The following is a 21,152-nucleotide window of genomic DNA, read 5'->3' as shown; positions in this document are numbered from 1 at the left end:
GGCTTCCTGATAATCTGAGTTAAATTCCATATAAATAAGATTCTAAGTTTCTCATGCTTTTACTTTTATGTGTGTGTGCCTGATTGCCTGTCTGTGTGCATACCATGTGCATACAGATGTCTCTGGAGACCAGAAAAGGGCATCAAATCCCCTGGAAATGGAGAGACAGGCGGTTGTTTAAGTCACTATGTGGGTGCCAGGAACTGAACTTAGATCCTCTGCAAGATTAACCAGTCCTCTTAAATGCTGAACCGTCTCTCCATCCCCCAAAGAAGATACTGCAGTTTTAGAACCAAACCTGAATATACGTCAAACTTAAACATATAGTATATACATTAAAATGTACACTATAACAGAGTCTCTGAGTATGAACAAATAATAAAACACTCAAAGCAAATAGATTTGGAAAGTATTTACAAATAAAACTTTGAATGAAAATAAAAAGTATGGTTAGGCCAGAGGAATCCATTCTAGGTTTATATTGCACATCAAGGTGATTATTCTTCATAATAATGTGTACTTTTAAATCTCTAAGAGATTATTTTAAATGATCTCACCACAAATAGGGAAGGGAAGGTAGGGGAGAAAAGGAAAAAGGGAGAAAGGGGGAGAGAAAGAAAATGTCCTCTTACACATGACAAGCTTGGCTCAACAAACACAAAAGCTTGTACTTCTAAAAATGCAATTTACTAAACCAGATTTCAGAAAAGGTAGAAAATTGGAAATATACTCTAAGTATCAATTACTTAGTTAAAAATTTTTTTCATGGAGGAAATACTCGCTACAGGTAACTCTACTTCACCAAAAAGACTTTTCAGAATCCTGTAATCATCAGCACAAACTCAAGCTGTAAACGATGCCACAACCTATTAGCAAGTAGCAGACTGCTGTTCAGAGATCACCATCTGGGTTTCAGTTCCCTGTGCTTGGTTTGATCATTCCTAGGGGACTTCTCATCTTAGAGGTGGTTCGTTTCCTCTTACATAGCCTGTTCTTGTCACCCTTCTAGAAATACCACTCACCTTGTCCAACACCACCAAGACGGTCCTGCTCAACTCGCTGCTGCTCTTCCCCACATACAACCTCGGGAAGTGTATAGGTGACTACACTGTTATTTACCAGAGGAAGATACAGTGCACCCAGCGACAGAATGTTCCCAAATACCTGAACTGTAGCAAAGAAAGTAAGTATATTGGGGATGTCTAAGCCTCTAGGAGATCTGATGCCCAGAGCATGGATGGTGGGAGGTATTTCTTAAACACAAGTCATTTTCACTAGGCAGGCCTGTGACTACTTGGAACACTGACGCAGGAGGATTGGAAGTGGGAGTCTTAAGATCAAGGTCATCTTAAGCAATTTAGCAAGACTGTCACAAAGTAAGAAGAAGGCTGTGGCTGTAACCCGGTGGCGCATGCATTTCTGGTATGCACATGGCCCTAGATTTTGTGCACAGTGTGGGGAGATGAGGGCAGCGAATGTGGTATCAAAACCAAACCAAGTTAAGCTTAAAGGCATGTAACCATGCAGGAAAAGCAGATCTGCTAGGAATTAGCTGTCTACGAACTTAACATCTCCACAACAAACTCAAATTAGGCTTTTTGTGTGTGTGTGTGTGTTCACTTAAGAAAACTGACTTTTTGCCTGTGTCACAAAGTCTTTTTTAATAAGTGTTTATCTATATGTGTGAGAACATGCCAATGCTCAGTGGAGGCCAGAGGTTGACACTTAGTGTCTTCCTGGGTCCCTCCCCACATTGTTTAGTGAGGCAGTGTTTCATTCTGAGTACATAGTTCACCAATTTGGCTAATTTATGTAGCCAGTTTACCTTTGTCATGCCTACTGAACGTTTAGTGTGTGATAGGGACCCAAACTCTGATCCTCACATTTGCATGGAAACTGTGTTATCCATTGAGCCATTTCCCTAGCCCCTATCACACAGATTTTATGGACCAGAACTCCGTTAGGGGTAGAACTTCCAGGAGAAAGATGTGTGTTGTAAATGCATTACACTTGCTTTTGTTATGCCACTCTCCCACATAATTGCGCACAGCTCATAACTTATAAGGAAGCAAAACCCATCCCCAGTGTCTAATACAGTCCTGCTACGTGAGGGACTCAACAATACTGTTCAATAAGGAAATTAAAGTTGGCAGTAGCGGTTTGGCTGAAGAAATCAGTAAAATGTAGGGAGAAAAGCCAGAAACAAAAGCAAAGATTTGTGGTAAAGGAAACCATAGAATGAATGACTCATTGATCTGGGGAATCCTTTGAGGCAGAACATATCACTCAGTAAGTAATTCTGAAAATGTCTTGTTTGTGGGAGGAATGATGAAGAGAATGAGTCTTTAATAAGGTCAGTCCTATCTAAAACAATCATGAGTGACCTCAGAGGGCATCCCAGTACTCCAAACAGGTCAACTGTACAGGAAATAAACACTAGGGATTGGAATGGTTGGGACTCGTAAAAATCTGGTAAAAATTTTCATGGAGCAATGTATAGGTTTTGCCGCCTGGGGGAGCAGCCTCCAGCAGCACAGAAAACCGAAGGAGTTGGCATACTATGACTTATTTATCTGAGGGGGAAAGACACTCACACTCTTTTGATGGTTTCCTTCTGCAGTCTTTAGTCTGTGTTCTCCATTCTCTGTTGTTATCTCTGTCCAGCAACGTCCCTTCTGTCTCTCCTAATGTTTTTCTCCTAACTCTCGCATTCTTGATGGTTTCCTTCTAACTCTATCTTTATTCTTCCTTGTTCTCTCATTCTTGATGTCTTCCTTCTCCTTCTCTTTATTCTTTCCCTTACAGCCTATGTACCCCAGAAAAATCTTTCAGGCAATATAAAAATTACAGTGGTTACGGTATATTCTTCAAGTAAATGACTACAATGAATACAAGTAAAAAGACAGCATATTTTCCATACCCCTTGCATGATTAAACATTTTATGTATTACAGGTGAAAAACAAATCCTCCCCAAGAACCCACATACATTCATACCCGAACAATTTGTTATAGACTAACAGAGTGGAAGCAAGCAAGGCATTCTTCTCTGTTATTTTACCGGCAGGCAGGATTTGGCGGTTACAAAGAAAAGAGCAGTCACTTTATTACTTATCTTGAAAGGTGATCTTACAAGGAATCTTAAAGGAACTAAGGAACAAAAACTAAGCTTTTATACATAAGAAACAGTCAGTTCTACTTTAAATCTTTAGGGTGCAGATTCACCCATCAAAAGTTTTTTTTATATCAGGAGATTGAGGACAGAAATGGGTACAAGGAATTAATCATCATCTTTGGTCATCAACCAACCCTAACAAGACAGGCACACCAGCTAGTGATAGTTGGGCTGCTTTATTCTTGTTCCCTGACCTTAAAGAGTTCCTCATTCAACTGTGTGCCTCTCTAAAACTTCAGATTGTCTTTTTGGACCTTTTACCTGAAAGCTATCTAACAAAAACATCTGTAAGGTTTATGACTATAATCTATTGGCACTTGTCTTTTCTTTCTGTTTGTGGGTATGTATACATGCATGCGTGTTTTGTTTTGTTTTTTGAGACAGGATTTCTCTGTGTAACAGCCCTAGCTGTCCTGGAACTAGCTCTTGTAGACCAGGCTGGCCTCGAACTCACAGAGATCCGCCTGCCTCTGCCTCCTGAGTGCTGGGATTAAAGGCCGTGTGTCACCACCACCTGGCTTTACTTGTGTGTTTTATTATGTTCCATGTTGGCAGGTTAACTGTCTAAGATCATAAGAAGAGCTGTTAAGATGTTTATTGGCAATGTGTTTATTCTCTTTCATGATTAGCATTATTTCAATGTAACTTAAGGAAATCAACATTTCTCCTACTTCTATTGCCTGAACTTAAAGGATTTGTGGTTTGATGTATTGGGAAAGTCCTCACTCTTTGGTACCCTAGTCACAGTTACTACTGTTGTCATGAACCATGACTAAAAGCAGGTTGGGGAGGAAAGGGTTTATTAGGCTTACACTTTCACATAGTTGTCCATTGTTGAAAGAAGTCAGTACAGGGAGCTGGGGGCAGGAGATGGCTCAGAGGCCATGGAGGAGTGCCGCTTACTGTCATTCTCTCCCTGGCTTGCTCAGCCTGCTTTCTTACAGAACCCAGGACCACTAACCCAAAGATGTCACCATCCACAATGGATTGGGCCCTCCACTATGGATCACTAAGGAAATGCCCTACAGCTGGATCTTATGAGGACATTTCTCAATTAAGACTGTTGTTTTTCCTCCAGCACATCGGCTATACCTGTTGTTTCAACCAATAATTGTGGCTCCACAGTTACTGGCTGCTTCTCAGGTAGCAACCTGGCAGGCCTTTTATGTCCCACTGGGGCTGGATCCGCCTCCTGTGGCTGCCCCCAAATGTAACTTTTTTTACTGAATCTCTATCATTCTATTTATCAGTAAGACTCAGGAGTCAGAGGCTAGTGTGAAAACCTGCTAGTTCAGAGAGATTGAGGAGCAACTAGCAGCTGACCTCTTTGCCTGCATCTCAGAAAGCCCTCCTGTTCCACCATACCACAATGTCCCTCCCTATTACTTACTGTGTGTCTCTCCATCTTCCAGACTTCCTCTGACTTTCCATGATTATGATTTCTGTCAACAAGTTGCTGGCTCCATCTCCTGACCCAAGGTTGATTTAGTTAGCACACATGCAAACTGGGGGTTCACAGTGTATTCAAACATCCCAACAAGGCTCCCTCCTTTCCAATGATCCTAATTTGTGTATGTTGACATAAAACTAGACAGAACACTTGGAAAGAAAAAAAATTGAGGAAGGAAAAACTGTGGTCAGGGCGTATTGCATGAAAGAAAAAGAATAACTTGAAAGGCAGAATTGTCTCTTAGACACTCAAGGTTGTACAAAAGGAAGAAAAATAGCATCAATTAAGAACACTGCAGAGCACGAAGCCCGCCAGGGAATGAGAAGACTGTATCCACTACACTCCCCATCTTACCCCAGAAAGCAGTGAGCTCCTGCTCTTCACTCTACAAAGAGACATAGCTTCCATACTCCACACACCCAAGTGATCATCCCAGATGGACCAGCACCATCCCACAGAATGGCTGCAGTGTTGACAGTCTGTGAAACAATCATTCCCAGCCAAAAGAAGTCAACATCATTCAAATGGTATAGAGAGCAAAAAAGGTGCAAAAACAAGACATACAATAAAATGACCTTAAAAAAAAAAACCCATAGAGGCGGTCTATTTGCAAATTATCTTCTGATATCAAAGTATGGAGGTGAAGTAAATGTGACAAAATACCAATGTTGATACTGGATAGAGGAAGCCATGATTATTTTGATGTTTCTATTTCATTTCCCATTTAAGAATTGTAGAAATTATAACATAAGGAGAAAACAGTTTCCATAAGACAACACAGAATGTACAATTTCAAACTGTTCATATTTAGAATTAATATGTTACTACTTTAAGAATATATAATTGACCTGCTTATATCTAGATAAAAATGTATACAATTTCCCCTGGGGTGGAAAAGTGAGAGAGCAGGTAAGTATGTGTGGACCACTTGAAGGGACTGGGTTCATAGATTCACTATGATACTATGCCTACAATGTGTAAGCATGTAGCGTATTAGCTTTGCAATGAATCAAGTGTTTTAAAACCATAATTCTGAAGTGTGAGAAATAAAAAGACTACTAAGAATACTAACTATTATGGTCTCTTTAAAAACATCATAGTTTTCTTAGTAAGTTATTAGATTTTTTAATAAATTAATGTAGCAGTTGAATTCAAAATACACAAAAACACAAAGATCCAATTGCAAACATTTATGGACTATGATTCTTGAAAAGGAAAGTTCAGGACCCACAGTGTCTCAGTAGGTAAGGGTACTTGTCACACAAGCCTGGTGACCTGAGTTTAGTCCCTGGGACTCACACAAAGACAGAACAAAGTTGTCTTCTAATCTCCACACTCATGCTATGTTGTATGTTCATGCGCACACACACATACACACAAGTGCAAACACAAACACATATGCAGGCACACACTATTTAAAAAGCACATGGAGGAGTCCAAAGACCCAAAATGGAGCAATCCGTGCAATAGAAGTAGAGTTGTATTATAGGTCAACGTGTAGAAAAAGATTATTAGCCCATTTTATGTAAACACGGAAACTCTGATAGTTTTTATTTTTATTGGTTATATTCAAATGCATTTATCCAAATTTGATATTTCAATGCTCAGTATGGAGAAGTGGGAGAAGGAAGGGGTTTGCAGCAGAGAAAGCTAACAACATGACATCAAACAGGTACTCTAGTCGATAGTGGTAGAACTAATGCACACTAATAATATGATGAAAGGGCACTTTCCTCCGAGGGCTTCATCTCCAAAGACCGCAACACCACCATAATCATTAATTAGGAATAAAATTACAGCCAGGAAAATGCAGGAGATGACTGCTAAGGGTCATGTGTCTGGGATTGGGGCATGGGACAGAAAGGGGGCATTACATTAAAAGCTAAGAAATGTGAATGAATCCTGTACTTTAAAAATAATAATAAAAATCTGGTAGTTTAATAATAATTATAATCTTGTATTTTACAATAATAACATCGGTGCACTCATGATAACATGCGGCATACGAATATACCTGGTGAATAATAAGGGAGACTGGGTGTAGGGCATAGGGAACTCTCAGTGCCCTCTTTGCAATTATTTTTGTAAGTATATTTTTCAGTTATTAAACTGTGGAGATAGTTCAGTCGTTAAAGTACCATATAAACATGAAGACCTGAGTTCAACTCCCAAAACCCACATGAAAAAACCAGGGCTGGAGGCACATGCTTGGAATCTCAGTGCTGGCAAGGTGGAGAAATGTGACCCTCTGGGGCTGGCTGTCTTAACTTATTGTTAGACAATCAATACCCATGTTAATATTTATATTCTTACTATGTTACTATTCAGTCTATTAGTGAGGATCAGTCTTCAAAGTTTTTCTTTCAAACTGTTTTTTCATAGCAGGATATCACTTCTCAAGCTCTGAGTACTGTGACTAAGCTCAGCCTAATAGCTCACTTTATCCTGTTTCTTATTTGGTGTTTTAATAGTTGTTCATGTCAGTGTTGCAGAAGAGTGTGATATCCCCATTTTCTCCCCTCCATCCTCAGATACCGAGAAGAATATCTATTCCTTAAAGGAGCACATGATCGGAAAGTATTTAATTGCTATGACCATCGCAGGTTTAGTTTTCCTTCTCTTCATTTTCTTTTGGGAGAATATTTTTTGGAAATTACGATCGTTTATCCATCAACACATTTACTTTGGTTTCTTCAAGAAATACAAGACAGTAAGTACTTAAACATGGAGTAAACCAAGGAAACAAAACTCTAGCAGCATTGAAATGAGACAAGGAAAGTAGGTGCTGTATATTGCCACCCCAGATAACAGAGAAAAATAACAGTGTCTACAGGAATGTCCTTCCTTAAAGTCCTGCCGAGGTATTACCTACAATAGACTGCATTCATTTTGACTGTCATTTTGAAGTGCTAGATCTGTCTTTATGAATTTTATCTATTACTGACAACTTTCTCTTGCATTCAATTTTTTATATTTATTTTTATAATTTCCTTTTTCTACTCACTTACAGTTTTTACTTCTCCTTTGTTAGTCCTGATTTTTTTTTTTTTAGCAAGTTTAAAGCCGTGGCTCTTAAATCTCTCACTGATTCTAATATGAGTATTGAACAATACATACATCAAACCGCACAGGGTGATATGGGTCTATAGTTCCAGCTACTCAGGAGCCTAAGACAAGAGGATCACAAGTTCAGGGCACTCTTGAGCTACAGGGGAGTTCAAGGTCAGCCTAGGTAACTTAGACACTGTCTCAGGAATGACAGGACAGCTAAAGAATGCCTAGGCAAAGGTGAGTATCCACGAAAGAGAGTAAGCCAAGCCACGGGCAGCTCCAGACACATGGCTTCCTGGTGGAAAAGGGAAGCTTCACCTAAAAGGCAAGTCAGATGATGCAACTGAAAACATAGTTCCCGGTAAAATTTGGCTCGAATCAGAAGCCTACAGCTTCCACTCCTAGATTTACAAGATGATGGTTGTGATAGAGAGCTCATCCTCAAAGACCTTCTTACATAGCTATCCACAAAAGCACAGCTAGCCTGGAACTCCCATTCTCCTGCCTCTACTCCTAGGTGCTGAGATTATCAGTGTCTACCACCGCCCATATAATTCCCTTTTAGTTCTTCAAAGTTTACTTAGGACCACATTTTAAAATGCATTACTACATTTTTTTTTTTGAGGCAGGATCTCACTATGCAGCCCAGCTAGCCTGGAACTCAGATGAGAACCAGACCTTGAATTTACGGAGAGTGTCTTGCCTCTGCCTCCTAAGTGCTGTGATTAAAGGCACATCTCACCACATCTGGCCCAAAGATTGATTTATTTTTATTTATGTATATGTATGTGCCTGGGTGAATGTGTGCGTCCCACATGTGTGCAGGAACTTGTGGAGGCAAACAGAGGCATTGAATCCCCTAGAACTGGAATTAGAGATGATTATGAGTGGCCATGCAGGTCTTTGGAACTGAGTCTTTTACAAGAGCAGTAAGTGTTCTTAATTGCTGAGCCATCTTTCCATCCCCATTACTGTGTGTTTCAGTTTCCCTAATCTCTTTGGGTTAATTCCATTCTTAGGTCCAAGTGATAAAATAACTTTTCTGCATGGTTTTTTTTTTTTTTTACTAAAAATAGATTTCTTTCTCACATGATATATCCTGATTGCAGTTCCCCTTCCCCTACTCCAAGCTCCTTCCCACTTTTCCTCCCATCTAGATCCACCACCTTTCTGTTTCTCATTAGAAATCAAACAGATTTTTAAGGAATTATAATACAATACAATATAATACACATAACAAAAACAAACATCAGAATAGGATAAAACAAACAACAGAGGGAAAAGAGTCAAAGAAAAGGCACAAGAAACAGAAATAGATGAAGAGATCCATCCATTCATGCCCGTAAGTGTTCCAAAATTTTGAATCATTCTTCAGAGCACACAGATTCATGGTTTCCACCTTGGGAAGAACTTTTCCCTCTTCTCTGCTCTGCTCCGCACCTTCATTTCTGTGGTGAACCACGTGTTACTACTGGTTGTGACCTCTGAAATAGCACTCAGAAAGCCCCTTGGAGTGACTCAAAGCATCCATTTAAACATGTTCAATATTATGCCTCAGTTCATTTTTCACCAACCCACTACAGATGCCTCTGAAAAGTTATCCACATGCATGATTCTTGTCTTGAAAAATACAGGATAGAATTTCCAAGGAATTATCTGGGGAATCTGAAGATAAAGATGTAGAAAATGAGAGAAGAAAAATTCTATACCAGCCTGAAAAGCTTCTGAATTCCCCAGTTCTTATTAAGGAGCTCACCAAGGTAAGGGCATTCCACGGCACCCGTTCTGCCTTCAGCCCCGTTAGGAGCATCTGTGGGTGTCAGTTTCATGGTGGTTCTTCATAACCTTTGCAAATGCTTGTAGGAACTTCTTGTGACAGTCTCCGAGGGTGTGACTACTTTGCCCACAATATCTATTTATGTAACCTACAAATATCCTTTACTAAATTGTTTTTTTTTTGTGCCTTTTTAAAGATATACTTTAAGTGCCCCCTAACTCTGGCTGTGAAAAATATCTCCCTGGCTATCCAGGAGAGGGAGTGCTTTGGATTACTTGGATTCAATGGTGCAGGTAAAACAACTACCTTCCAAATTTTGACCGGAGAAAGGACTCCTACCACTGGGGATGTGTTCGTTGATGGCATTAGCATCACCAAGAACATCCTAAAGGTAAGCGATTTCAGGCTAAGATGCGAACAGATGCATCATAGGATGCGAACAGATGCTCATAGGATGCAGGCAGTAAGCAGGCGGCTAGGGATAAGACATGGCAATGGTGATAGGCACAGATGTTGATGCTGTGGCTTCTGGAGAGGAAAAATACATTTGTAAAGAGAAAGTAAGGTCATAAGAGCATAACCTATGAGAAGAGTTTCTTTTGAAACTGTATGAGTGGAAGGCATACAGTGTAGAAGACATGCATTGCACAGGGCTAGAAGGGTGCAAGGCAGCAAGAACAAGCAGAGAATGATCTGCATGCAGTTTGGCTGCAACTGGGGCCTTGATCCATGTCACTGAGAGCTCTAAAACAGGATGGCCTTTCAGAGTGGTCGAAAATCAAAGCAAGACCTCCAGCCTTTGTCTCCTTGCCGGCCTCTGGCTGCAGGACCTGGAAAAGATGGGCAACCTCGGGCAGAAGTATGGCAACAGCTTCAAGCAGAAAAGAATGTCAGTTTCCCATTCCGGGAGTCAACAGCACATGTCGGACCCCTGAGGAGACAGCAGGGCAATGGAACTGCCCACCTGAGACTGTCAGGATGCAAGGAGGTCAGGTGATTTGTCATCAGGAGCAAAACCTGAATTGAGAATCAACATCATGATCCTCTGAGAAAAAACAGTCCAGCTCCTGCAAGGTGTTAAGAACCATTATAATACACTGAGAAGATTTTAGGTTATTACTTCAAACTGAAAGGTTAGACTTATTGTTAACCATGTAGAAACTAGCCCAAACCCAGAAAGGACATTGCTGCTGTCTGTACTTAGTGCATCCTCCTTCAAGTCACATCCCCCGCTGAGTGGCTTGGGCCAACCCCTTCCAGTAATTCACCAGTCACTACTTTAGGACAACTCCAACTATGAGCTCAGCGAGACAGAATGATTATAAATACCCCCACACTCTGATTTTACTAAGTTCCATAAACTGAGATATGATGATTTTCATTTTCACTCATCTCTAAATAATTTCTAAGGTATTTTATGGTTCCTTTCACAATCCACCCACTGGCTGATGAGGTGTTCTTGAATGTCCACACCTTTGGAGCGCCCACACCCTGTCCTTACAGCGACGCATGCCTATTATGTTTCCCTTGGGGTTTATTTCTCTATTAAGAACTATGTGTCATGTTTCCTTGACTTTCTCCACAGCTCCTTTAGTTAATTTAGCACCTAAGACGATTCTTCCCAGGTCTTTGCTGAGCAGATTTGCCATCATAACTTTTTTCAGGTTTCCGAGTCCTGCTCCCATGAATGAACTGCTTTCTTTATTTCATTGTATGCTTGTCATTTTTTGCTAAGACCTGGACTGACAATGTGGTAACTCTAGCAATTATAGTTTTCCCCACTCTCTGATGTTGTTTATTATTTCTCGGGAGTTTAGTTGTTTATTTTCTATCTCTGTGCTTAGAATCAGCATGAGATAGAAGCTGAGGGTCACCACTGGTATTTTCTGCTCATCTCTGAGATAATCATTTTCTAGCTTTACTTGTGCTAATTGCAGTCTTATTATATCTTTAGTATATGAATTCTAAAGAGAGATCAGGAGAAAAGTATGAGTGGAAAACATGCTATCCTTAGAAGCATTTCAGCCAAAGAGGATGGGATTTGCACCATGCCAACACTATGAGCATTAATAATCTAGGACCAATATAAATTAAGTATTAATCTAAGTTCAAAGCCTTTTTCTCTAGCTAACTAGGCTGTGTGCACCTACTGGAAACACAACCATCATTTCTGAGCTTCTGTTTGCACAGATGAGGGCTGTCTTTGGTTTTGTTCAGCCTTACAAAGAGACAGGCATGTACAGGGCTGTGTAGGTTGGACAGTAAAGAAAGGATCCACATTGGAGCCCCTGATTAAGAGGAAGACCTGTTGTCTTAACACCGCCACAAACTGAGTGGGACCTAGGACTTGTTTTCTGACTTCTTTCTCCCCATGACGATTAGAACTGCATTTGAGAACTGGTCATTCCATTAAACTACAATAGACTTGCCAGCCATAATTTTGTAGCCCTTCAGACATGGTCTAGAGAACTGCAGGCTCCTGCCTCATTGATGAATGTCCACAGGGCGCTAGATGACTTGAGTTTTCACTTACAACAATTATTATTATTAGGTGAGGTCAAAAATCGGCTATTGTCCTCAATTTGAAGCTTTGCTGGAATTCATGACTGGTCAGGAAATAATGGTCATGTATGCAAGAATATGGGGAGTCCCTGAGCATCAGATTCAGTCCCATGTGGGCAAGCACTTGAACTCCTTGGATCTAGAGCCCCATGCCAACTACCTCATCAGCACCTACAGGTGAGTCATTATTCCATAACTTCTTAACTACTGTTGTCACTGATGTTCATAATGTCTAAGCATCCCTTGTTCCTGGTGTTTGACACACGTGCCCAAAGCTGCATCTAAGCTTCTCTGTCACACAATTACCTGAGTGTGTTTCCATCTGTCCTAGCTTCATTCTGATGCTGTGATAAAACACTCTGACCAAAAGCGACTTAGGGAGCCGGGCGGTGGTGGCGCACGCCTTTAATCCCAGCACTCGGGAGGCAGAGGCAGGCGGATCTCTGGGAGTTGGAGGCCAGCCTGGTCTACAAGAGCTAGTTCCAGGACAGGCTCCAAAGCTACAGAGAAACCGGATCTTGGGGGGAAAAAAAGGAGGAGAAAGATGCCAGGAGGTGGTGACACACACCTTTTATCTCAGCATTTGGGAGGCAGAGGCAGGCGGATCTCTGCGAGTTCCAGGCCAGCCTGGTTTACAAGAGCTAGTTCCAAAGCTAAATAAAAAAAAAATAGCAACTTAGAGTAGAAAAGGATTCATTTGGCTTCCACTTCCAGGTCAGAGTCCGACATCAAAGGAAGTAAGGAAGTCAGGGTGGAGACCTGGGCAAGATTGTTTACTGTTCCCTGTACCGTTATCTCCACCCAGGGAATTGACTCCTAACCAATGGTGTACAGATAGGAAGTAAGGAGGGTGCTGCTTGCTCGCTGGCTTGCTAACAGGCTGGAGCTTAGTGACCTTTCTTATCTACCTCAGGACCTAACTAGATAAGTCCTTTTGAATCAGTTAATAATCAACACGGTCCCTCACAGACAGTCACAAACCCACCTGATAAGAGAAGTTAATTACTGGAGCGGGTGAGATTCAAGGTCACGTCAAGTTGACTGTCAATGCTAAGATAGACACCATCTTACTCTGTTGGGTTTCGGATGCCAGTAACAGTTCCATGTTCATGTCCTGATTCTATTTGAACTATGACTCTGAAACCTAAATAGGGCATGTGTTCTTCTCCCTACTGTTCCTATGAAATGTAGACCTTCAAATTAGGGTGGCAGTTATGCACCCTAATAACAAGTAAACAAATGGAGCCAAAACCACACATGTGAAAGATTGCCCTTCTACATTGCATACGCACATGCACAGATGTTCTTGAACCTGATGCTTTGTCAAAGCCATGCTGAATCTACATGAGGATGTCTACACCTGGGGCGTTTTGGAGCTCTCAGTACTAGGAGTGTCTGTGCTAGGTCTTTCTTTACAGTTTCATTTCTTCCGTGTGTCCCCTTCTTTGACCTGAAGTGGAGGAAACAAACGTCGGCTGAGCACTGCTATTGCCACAATGGGAAAGCCTTCCGTTATCTTACTGGATGAGCCATCAACTGGCATGGACCCAAAAGCGCGGCGCCTTCTCTGGGACACAGTGATAAAGATCCGGGAAAGTGGAAAGGCCGTCATTATAACGTCCCACAGGTGTGGCTCTTTGGAAAGCTGGGTTAAGTGTTGGCAAGAATTATGGTAGTTATACTGGCCAATTATTTGGGGGCCAGGACTTGGTTGAGCGATGAGTTTATTTTTAGGAATTAAGTTTCATATTAATCCTAATAAATAAGATAGCTATGAATCCTCAGTGTGTTTTTAAAGATGAAGTCTAGGTAGAGAACAGGAAGTTAGAGATATGTACATTTGAGGATTTGGTGTTCTGTTACTTATCCTTTAAAAATGCACACTTCTCGGGGCTTGGGGAGGTAGCTCAATTAGTAAAGTGCTTGCTATTTACATACTGGGACCTGAGTTGAATTCTCAGAGCCCACATACAAAACAAAAACAAAACAGCTGGGTGTGGGGCTGGAGAGTTAAGAGCAGTTAAGTTGCTCTTCCAGAGGACCCAGGCTCAATTCCCAGCACCCACATTACAGTTCATGGCCATCTGTAACTCTAGTCCCAGGGAATCCAATGCCTCCTCAGGCCTTCATGGGTACGTGCACACATGTGCGTGGACACACACACACACACACACCCCACAGACATACATGCAGGCACAACACCCATACACAGAAAACTAAAGTGTAAATATGTTTTAAGGTGGATGTGGTGCTGCATGCTTCCAGTTCCAGTGCTGGACAGAAACAGGCAGATCCCTGAGGCTCGCTGACAAGGCAGCCTAGCCTGAATCAGTGACCCTCACCCCAGAGCCCAGGAAGAGACAAGGCAGACGGTGCTTAAGGAATGACACTCGAGTTTGACCGCTGGACACCACAATACATTCCCTAACCATGAATTTGGTCATTGGAAAATACAACTTGTGGTTAAGAACAAGATCCTGGCAATGTCCGAATGCACAATATCTTAGCTTCATGTTGTTCTGCTTCCTTGTTTTGCAAGCATGGAAGAATGTGAAGCCCTCTGCACAAGGCTCTCCATAATGGTGAAAGGGAAGCTCACGTGCCTGGGCAGCCCTCAGTACCTCAAGAACAAGTTTGGAAATATTTATATTCTGAAGGCCAAGATCAAGTCTGTGGAAACATTAAAGGATTTTAAAATTTTCATCACACTGACATTTCCAGGTATGTTCAGGTATCTTAATGGTGTTAGAGATGCGTTAAATTTTTCATCACACTGACATTTCCAGGTGTGTTCAGGTGTCTCAATGGTGTTAGAGATGTGTTAAATTTTTCATCACACTGACATTTCCAGGTATGTTCAGGTGTCTCAATGGTGTTAGAGATGCGTTAAATTTCGCGTTTTGTTCTCACCACCCATGAGGTTTATGCTTTAAATCCAGTTTCCATGTGTTGCTGATGTTCAGTGACCCTCCATGCTTCCTTTGTTACTGCAAACCTAAGAAGTTTCACAGACAGCAGAGACTGTCATCAAACTCTGACATCACCTTCTAGGGCCTCTTCATAATTTGTTGTATCCATATAAGTTACACCTCTAAAGTCATATTTTAACGCAGTTCTCATTGGTTTTCACACATCATTCATGCAAAGCATTTAAGGGATATTTCCCTTCTCATTAAGCGTCTTACTCTGGCTTTTGGCTATGCGTGCCAGTATATGATTTGAAATGCAAGCAAGCTCCAGCATGCGTGTCTCTCTCAACAAAAATCCTGTGTGTGAGCGACAAACTCAGTAACACCTCTCTGCCCACAAAGTACAGTGCAAGCAATAGAAACTATTTTCTCTTTCTCAGTCTCTTTCCCAACCATAAGGCACTGATATAATAACAATTTTTAGCAAACTCTTACAGGAGCTCCTGGTGCATTCCAGGCTGCTGAGTTACAATTTCATCTTTTGGACAATGAAAAATATTATTTGTTATACTGTAGGAATGTAAACTTGAAAATATATTTTAGAAATCAATGCTCGAGCAGACATGGAGAATAGCTGTGAGGAAAACCAAATAATCTCCTTAACATTGGTCTTAGTGACTATGATTTCCCCCATGAGACCTACAGATGTATGTAACCATAAAGAATTGATCATGCTCCATACCATACCAGTTATGAGCAACACAAATTGAACTTTCTCCTTCTTTGGGGGGGGGGGAGGTCACAAGGGTGAAGGCCAAACTTGGGGAGACTGGGAAGTGAGTGTGATAGCGATGCATTGAAATTCCCAAGAATCAAAAATTATGTTGGAAAAAAACATTGAATTCACATAATAAAATCTTTTACATAAAAATAATAAAGAATGTACTTGTAATCTTACTAAGCAAACATGTTGTGTGTGTTCCTATATGTGGTATATATGTGTGTGCACACATGTGCACAGGTGTAAACCATCTGTGCGTGAACTTGTGGAGGCAAATGTTGAGGTTGGGCATCTTCCTCAATCACTGTCCACCTCGTGCTTTGAGGCAAGAGCTCCCCCTGAGCTTCGACTGGCAGATCTCCTGTCTCTGACTAGAGATGTCTCTGACCTGTGATGTGCCTGTTGAGGGGGATTTGGGCTCCTCATTTCACTAGTATTCAAAAAACAAAGAGCAGGAGCTTCTTAAATCCTTCCCAGCACTAACCTAGAGCCTAGCAACCTACTGCTGATTAGATATCCAAAATAAGTCAAAAGAATATGTCAAAGTGGTATATGCATGCCTATGCTTGCTGCATTATTCACAATAGCCAAAAATGAAGACGATTTGAGGATCTGTTGAGGAATAGGGGATAAAGAAGATATGACACACATGTGGGAATTAGCATGCACACACACAGTAGAGAAACTAATCCTGAAAATGAAAGGAAACTCTCATTTGTGGCAACATGAACGAAGCTAGATGATATTATATTCAATGAAACATGTCATGCATAAAAAGACAAATGTCATATGATCTCATTCACCAAGTGATCAACACTTAGATGCTGAATCTAAGAAAGTTACATGGAAGTAGCTGATTAGTAGTTAGTGGGTGCCATGGTGGGGTGAGGTTGGGGAGACTTTGAACAAATGATATAGAGGTTTTATAGTCACTATTCTGTGGCTGCGAAGAGACATCATGACCAAGGCAACTCTTATAAAAGAAAGCATTTGATTGGGGGATCGCTTATAGTTTCAGAGGCTTAGTCTATTATCAACATGGCAAGGAGCATGTGCTGCTGTCATGATGCTGGAGAAGGAGCTAAGAGCTATATCCTAATCCATAGACTGTGAGAAAGAGAGATGCTGGACCTGGTGAGAACTTCTGAAACCTCAAAGCTCAGCCCCAGTGACATATTCCTCCAACAAGGCCACATCTCCTAATCATTTCCAGATAGTTCTACTCCCTGGTGGCTAAACATTCAAATATATGAGCCCATGAAGGGGTTACATTCTTATTCAAACCACCACAGGAGAAAAATTGCACAGTGTGATGACTATAGTTAATATTAAATTATACTCTTAGTAATCTTTTATAAACATAAAAGAAGGTATTTGAGATACCTTTTAAAGATTTATTTAATTATATATGTGTGACTGTTTTATTTGCATGTATGTCTGTGTAGCAGATATGTGCCAGGTGTTCACAGAGGTCAGAAGCGGGTGTCAGATCCCTGGAACTGGAGTTATGGAGGATTGTGAGCTGGCATGTCAGTCATGGGAATTGAGCCTGGGTTCTCTCCAAAACCAACCGCTTCTAGCCATTAAGCCATCACTCTAGCCCCAAGAGATACTATATTCTTAACTCAGTTTAGCCCATCTGTATGCATATATACTTTATTATCACATCAATTGTTACATTAATTTAAATAAATAAATAGATGAACTGAAAAAATGGAAATGCCTTCAGTATTGATGGAGATACTGCCTATTTTTATGGGTTGTAGAACCTGAAAAACTGCACCTGACAACAAATAGGTAAATACTACTTTAACTAGATGGGTGGTGTTATAAGTGCTTTTAAAAAAATATATTATGTTTTATATTTGAAATATGCCACAGTAAAAGAGCTCTACATGATCATACAATAATATACACATTAAGATTAATACTAATGAAATCCACACACATTTCAAATACATAAAATTCTTTAAAACATTTTGAATTAAAGCATTTAATTAAAGTTGTAGTGATTTACAAATTGACATAAGTTTCTTATGAATACATCTCTTCCCCCAATTGTGTTTGTAGAGCCTTAGCTGTACAAAAAAAAAATCTAAGATCACAGTAGTATGATTGGTGCATAATTCCCTTTTGCACATGGACAGACATGGTATAATCACGAGAATGAGACACTGTGTTGTCTTAGTTACTTTTATATTTCCATGAAAAAGCACCATGAGCAAGACAACTTATAAAAGAAAGCAGTTAATAGGGGCTTACAGTTTTAAAGTCCTAGTGCCCGTAACCACCATGGAAGGGGACATGCACACATGGTTAGAACCTGCACACAGGGAAACTGAGAGCTTAACATCCTGATCCATAAGCACGAGGCAGAGAGAGAGAAAACTATCTGGGAATAGTATGATCTGTTGAAACATCAAGGTCCACCTTTGAGACACACCTCCTCCAACAAGGCCACACTTCTTAATCCTTCCCAAACAGTTCCAACAACTAGGAAGCAAACATTCAAATATATGAACCTATGGCGGTTATTCTCATCACAATCTTCATACTTTTCCTCCTTCCTCCTCTCTCAAAACTGTGTCCTCATACACACACAACCAGAAAAATCTCTATCCATCCTCAGCATTATGCTTAGGAGTAAATATGTTTAGTAAATTAAAAACTCGAACTTTTACACTGGATATATGAGTTGACAACTTACTGAGCTTAAAAGCCTCAACAATTGCTGTCAGTTCCCTAGAACAATTTTCTATATATGCACACCAAAAAGAATCTCCTCCTGTGTTTACCCAACTCTTAACCTTTGTATGATACCTAACATGAAGCAGATACAGCACTATTTTGATAGCTTAAAAAGAAATCTGTAAGATCACTCACCTGTCCTATTTTCCTGTCCTAGGTAGTGACTTGAAGCAAGAGAATCAGGGGATCCTTCATTACTACATTCCCAGCAAGGACAACGGCTGGGGAAAGGTGACCAGTGCGTGTGAGGGAGCACTAACAAAGGGGGTACTTGGGGTCCAGGCAGCGGAATTGTGCCTGACGTCATGGACGCTGTGGAGTGTTTATGTTCCTCTTCAAGTGCCTAGACATTAAATGTCTTTGGTTACTACCCTTAAGTACCATTACTGATTCATGTCCATCAGAATAGTGGAGACAGAGAACTGTCTCCTCCCTTTCTCATCTGCCCATTTCTTTCGCTTTCTGATTGTGCCCTTCTGGGTGTCTTTTCATCTAACTTCATATACCTGACAGACACGGGGAGGGAGGAGGAGAGGCTCCTCTGGGGGCTGGAGGGAGACGGAAATGGCAACTGCATGCTTTTGTCGTTGTTTAAGATGTTTGGCATTTTGGAGAAAGCAAAGGAACAATTCAATTTAGAAGATTATTCCATCAGTCAGATCACCCTGGACCAAGTCTTCCTGGCTTTTGCTAATCAAGACAACACAGGAAATGATTATAAAACAGAGGTGCCTTGAGATTCAGTTACAACTAGTGTTACTGGTTTACTACAGCTGCTACAGCTGGGATGATGGGAAGGACAGCCTTTGCCTGTATATCTTCATGTAAAAATACTTGTTTAATAAATATTTCCCTGAAAGGAAAAAAAAAGTGTGTCCTCTTTACTGAAGATATAGCTGAATGTCCAAACCTAAAAATATTTCTTAGAGTAATTTTTCTTTCCTAGAAAAATGGAAATGCAGCAGCTTTCATCTTTGTAAGGACCTATTCCTCCATATTCTAAGTACTTGAGCAGTGCTATAAGATTTGCCCAAGGGCTGGAGAGATGGTTCAGAGGTTAAGAACACTGACTGCTCTTCCAGAGGTCCTGAGTTCAATTCCCAGCAACCACATGGTGGCTCACAACCATCTGTACTGAGATCTGGCGCCCTCCTCTGGCGTGCGGGCATACATGGAAGCAGAATGTTGTATAAATAATAAATAAATAAATAAATCTTAAAAAAAAAAGATTTGCCCAAGTAGAAATGCACCCGTTTTAGCAGCTGACTATGGATAAGAGCATAAACCTTGAACAAACCAAATTTTCCACAAGCATGCACACAAAAATATGCACACACACACACCAACATATTCCCTAATATGTACAAAAGTTAAATTAATATCAAAGTTTGATATTACTGTTTCCAAAATTCTAAAGTCTTTTTCTTCAATGATAAAAAGAGAAATTGAAGGACACGGACAGAAAAAAAAAGCTTCCTTTAAAAATAATGTACTTTTCTTTCTAGTATGCTTCCCCTGTAGTAAAGAATAAGAGTAGAGAATAAATGGAGTGATACAAAGATTTGTCTCCTGATTCCTGTCTAGGAAGCTTGTATCTTCTAGGAGGTGTTTGCATCTCTCTGCAGTTCATGCCAGACAAGTAGGATGGTTCTGGGTAGATCTGCAAGAGAGTCTAGGAAGCTGCTGTGGGTCAGGTGGTGTCTTCAGTTTTCAGTCTTTAGGTGGAAAGTTTCAATGATAAAAGAGTATCCAGGGCCAGTGAGACAGCTCAGTGGGTAAAGGCACCTGCTGTCCAGTTTGACGACCTGAGTTTGATCCCCAGGATCCCCATGGTAGAAGGACAGAACTGACTCCAGCTAGTTGTCCTTTGATCTCCACATTCATGTGATATGCCTCTACCCCAAATAAATAAAATGTAATTTAAAATGCTTTTCATTGTATACAGAAGATACTTCTCTGTTCTTTTTATATAAAGAGGATTTGGTTTTTATGAAGCTCTAGGACCATGAGAACTTTGTAGCTTTTCCTTTGGTGCGTGTAGCTTAATGCAAGTCAGCAGAAAGCTATGATTAATTTCTAAAGCAACAGTCCTTGCTGTCCTGTTTACTGAGTGGAGAGAGCTATGCTTCTCTTTTGGATTTACAACAATAGATATATACAGAATATAGGTTGAGCAATAAAAACACTGTCATGGCAGCCATTGTTAGAAGGTATGAACAGCACAACACTCCAATAGGAACTTAGGCATACATATGTTAAACATTCCCACAAATAACAGAATATACATCCTTCTCAAGTGCAACATTCTCTAGGATTCACTGAATCTTGAATTTTAAAATAAGCCACGGTAGGGGTGGGTTGGTGATTTGGTTCAATGACGGAGCACTTGCTTAGCAAGCACCTGGGTTCGATTCACAGCTCTGAAAAGAAAAGACAAAGCAAGCCTCGATGTAAAAGTACTGAGATCTTACAGCGTTACCTACCCAAGATGTTTACTAAAACTAGAAATCAATATCAGATGAAGCAGTGGAAAAATCACACCCATTTGAAAGTTACATACTACTAATTATGAATCAAAAAAAGAAAAAAATTACAAAATATCTTCAGGAAATGAAACAAGATCATAACATACCAAACCTCAAAAAGCAACAGCAGAAGAAAAAATAAATAAAAAATAAAGCAACAGCAGAACAGAGGAAAA

The 21,152-nt window shown here is 40.5% G+C and overlaps 1 protein-coding gene across 1 annotated transcript in view; it reads left to right on the top strand.

The window, feature by feature from the left end:
* The window catches only part of LOC130880118 (phospholipid-transporting ATPase ABCA3-like), a 79,729-nt gene extending 60,541 nt beyond the window's left edge, over positions 1-19,188 (top strand). The window contains exons 23-31 of the mRNA XM_057778991.1: positions 1,010-1,183; positions 7,155-7,333; positions 9,309-9,434; positions 9,648-9,842; positions 12,003-12,190; positions 13,470-13,640; positions 14,553-14,734; positions 18,609-18,682; positions 19,048-19,188. Of these exons, the coding sequence (XP_057634974.1) occupies positions 1,010-1,183; positions 7,155-7,333; positions 9,309-9,434; positions 9,648-9,842; positions 12,003-12,190; positions 13,470-13,640; positions 14,553-14,734; positions 18,609-18,682; positions 19,048-19,188 (1,430 nt within the window). The remainder of the gene's footprint in view (positions 1-1,009; positions 1,184-7,154; positions 7,334-9,308; positions 9,435-9,647; positions 9,843-12,002; positions 12,191-13,469; positions 13,641-14,552; positions 14,735-18,608; positions 18,683-19,047) is intronic.
* Positions 19,189-21,152: the final 1,964 nt, after the last annotated feature.

The sequence above is a fragment of the Chionomys nivalis genome, chromosome 8 (assembly GCF_950005125.1).
Source record: "Chionomys nivalis chromosome 8, mChiNiv1.1, whole genome shotgun sequence".
In the NCBI taxonomy this organism is placed as follows: Eukaryota; Metazoa; Chordata; class Mammalia; order Rodentia; family Cricetidae; genus Chionomys; species Chionomys nivalis.
Note: the sequence above shows the minus strand (reverse complement) of the source record. Positions and strands in the feature narration are given on the sequence as shown.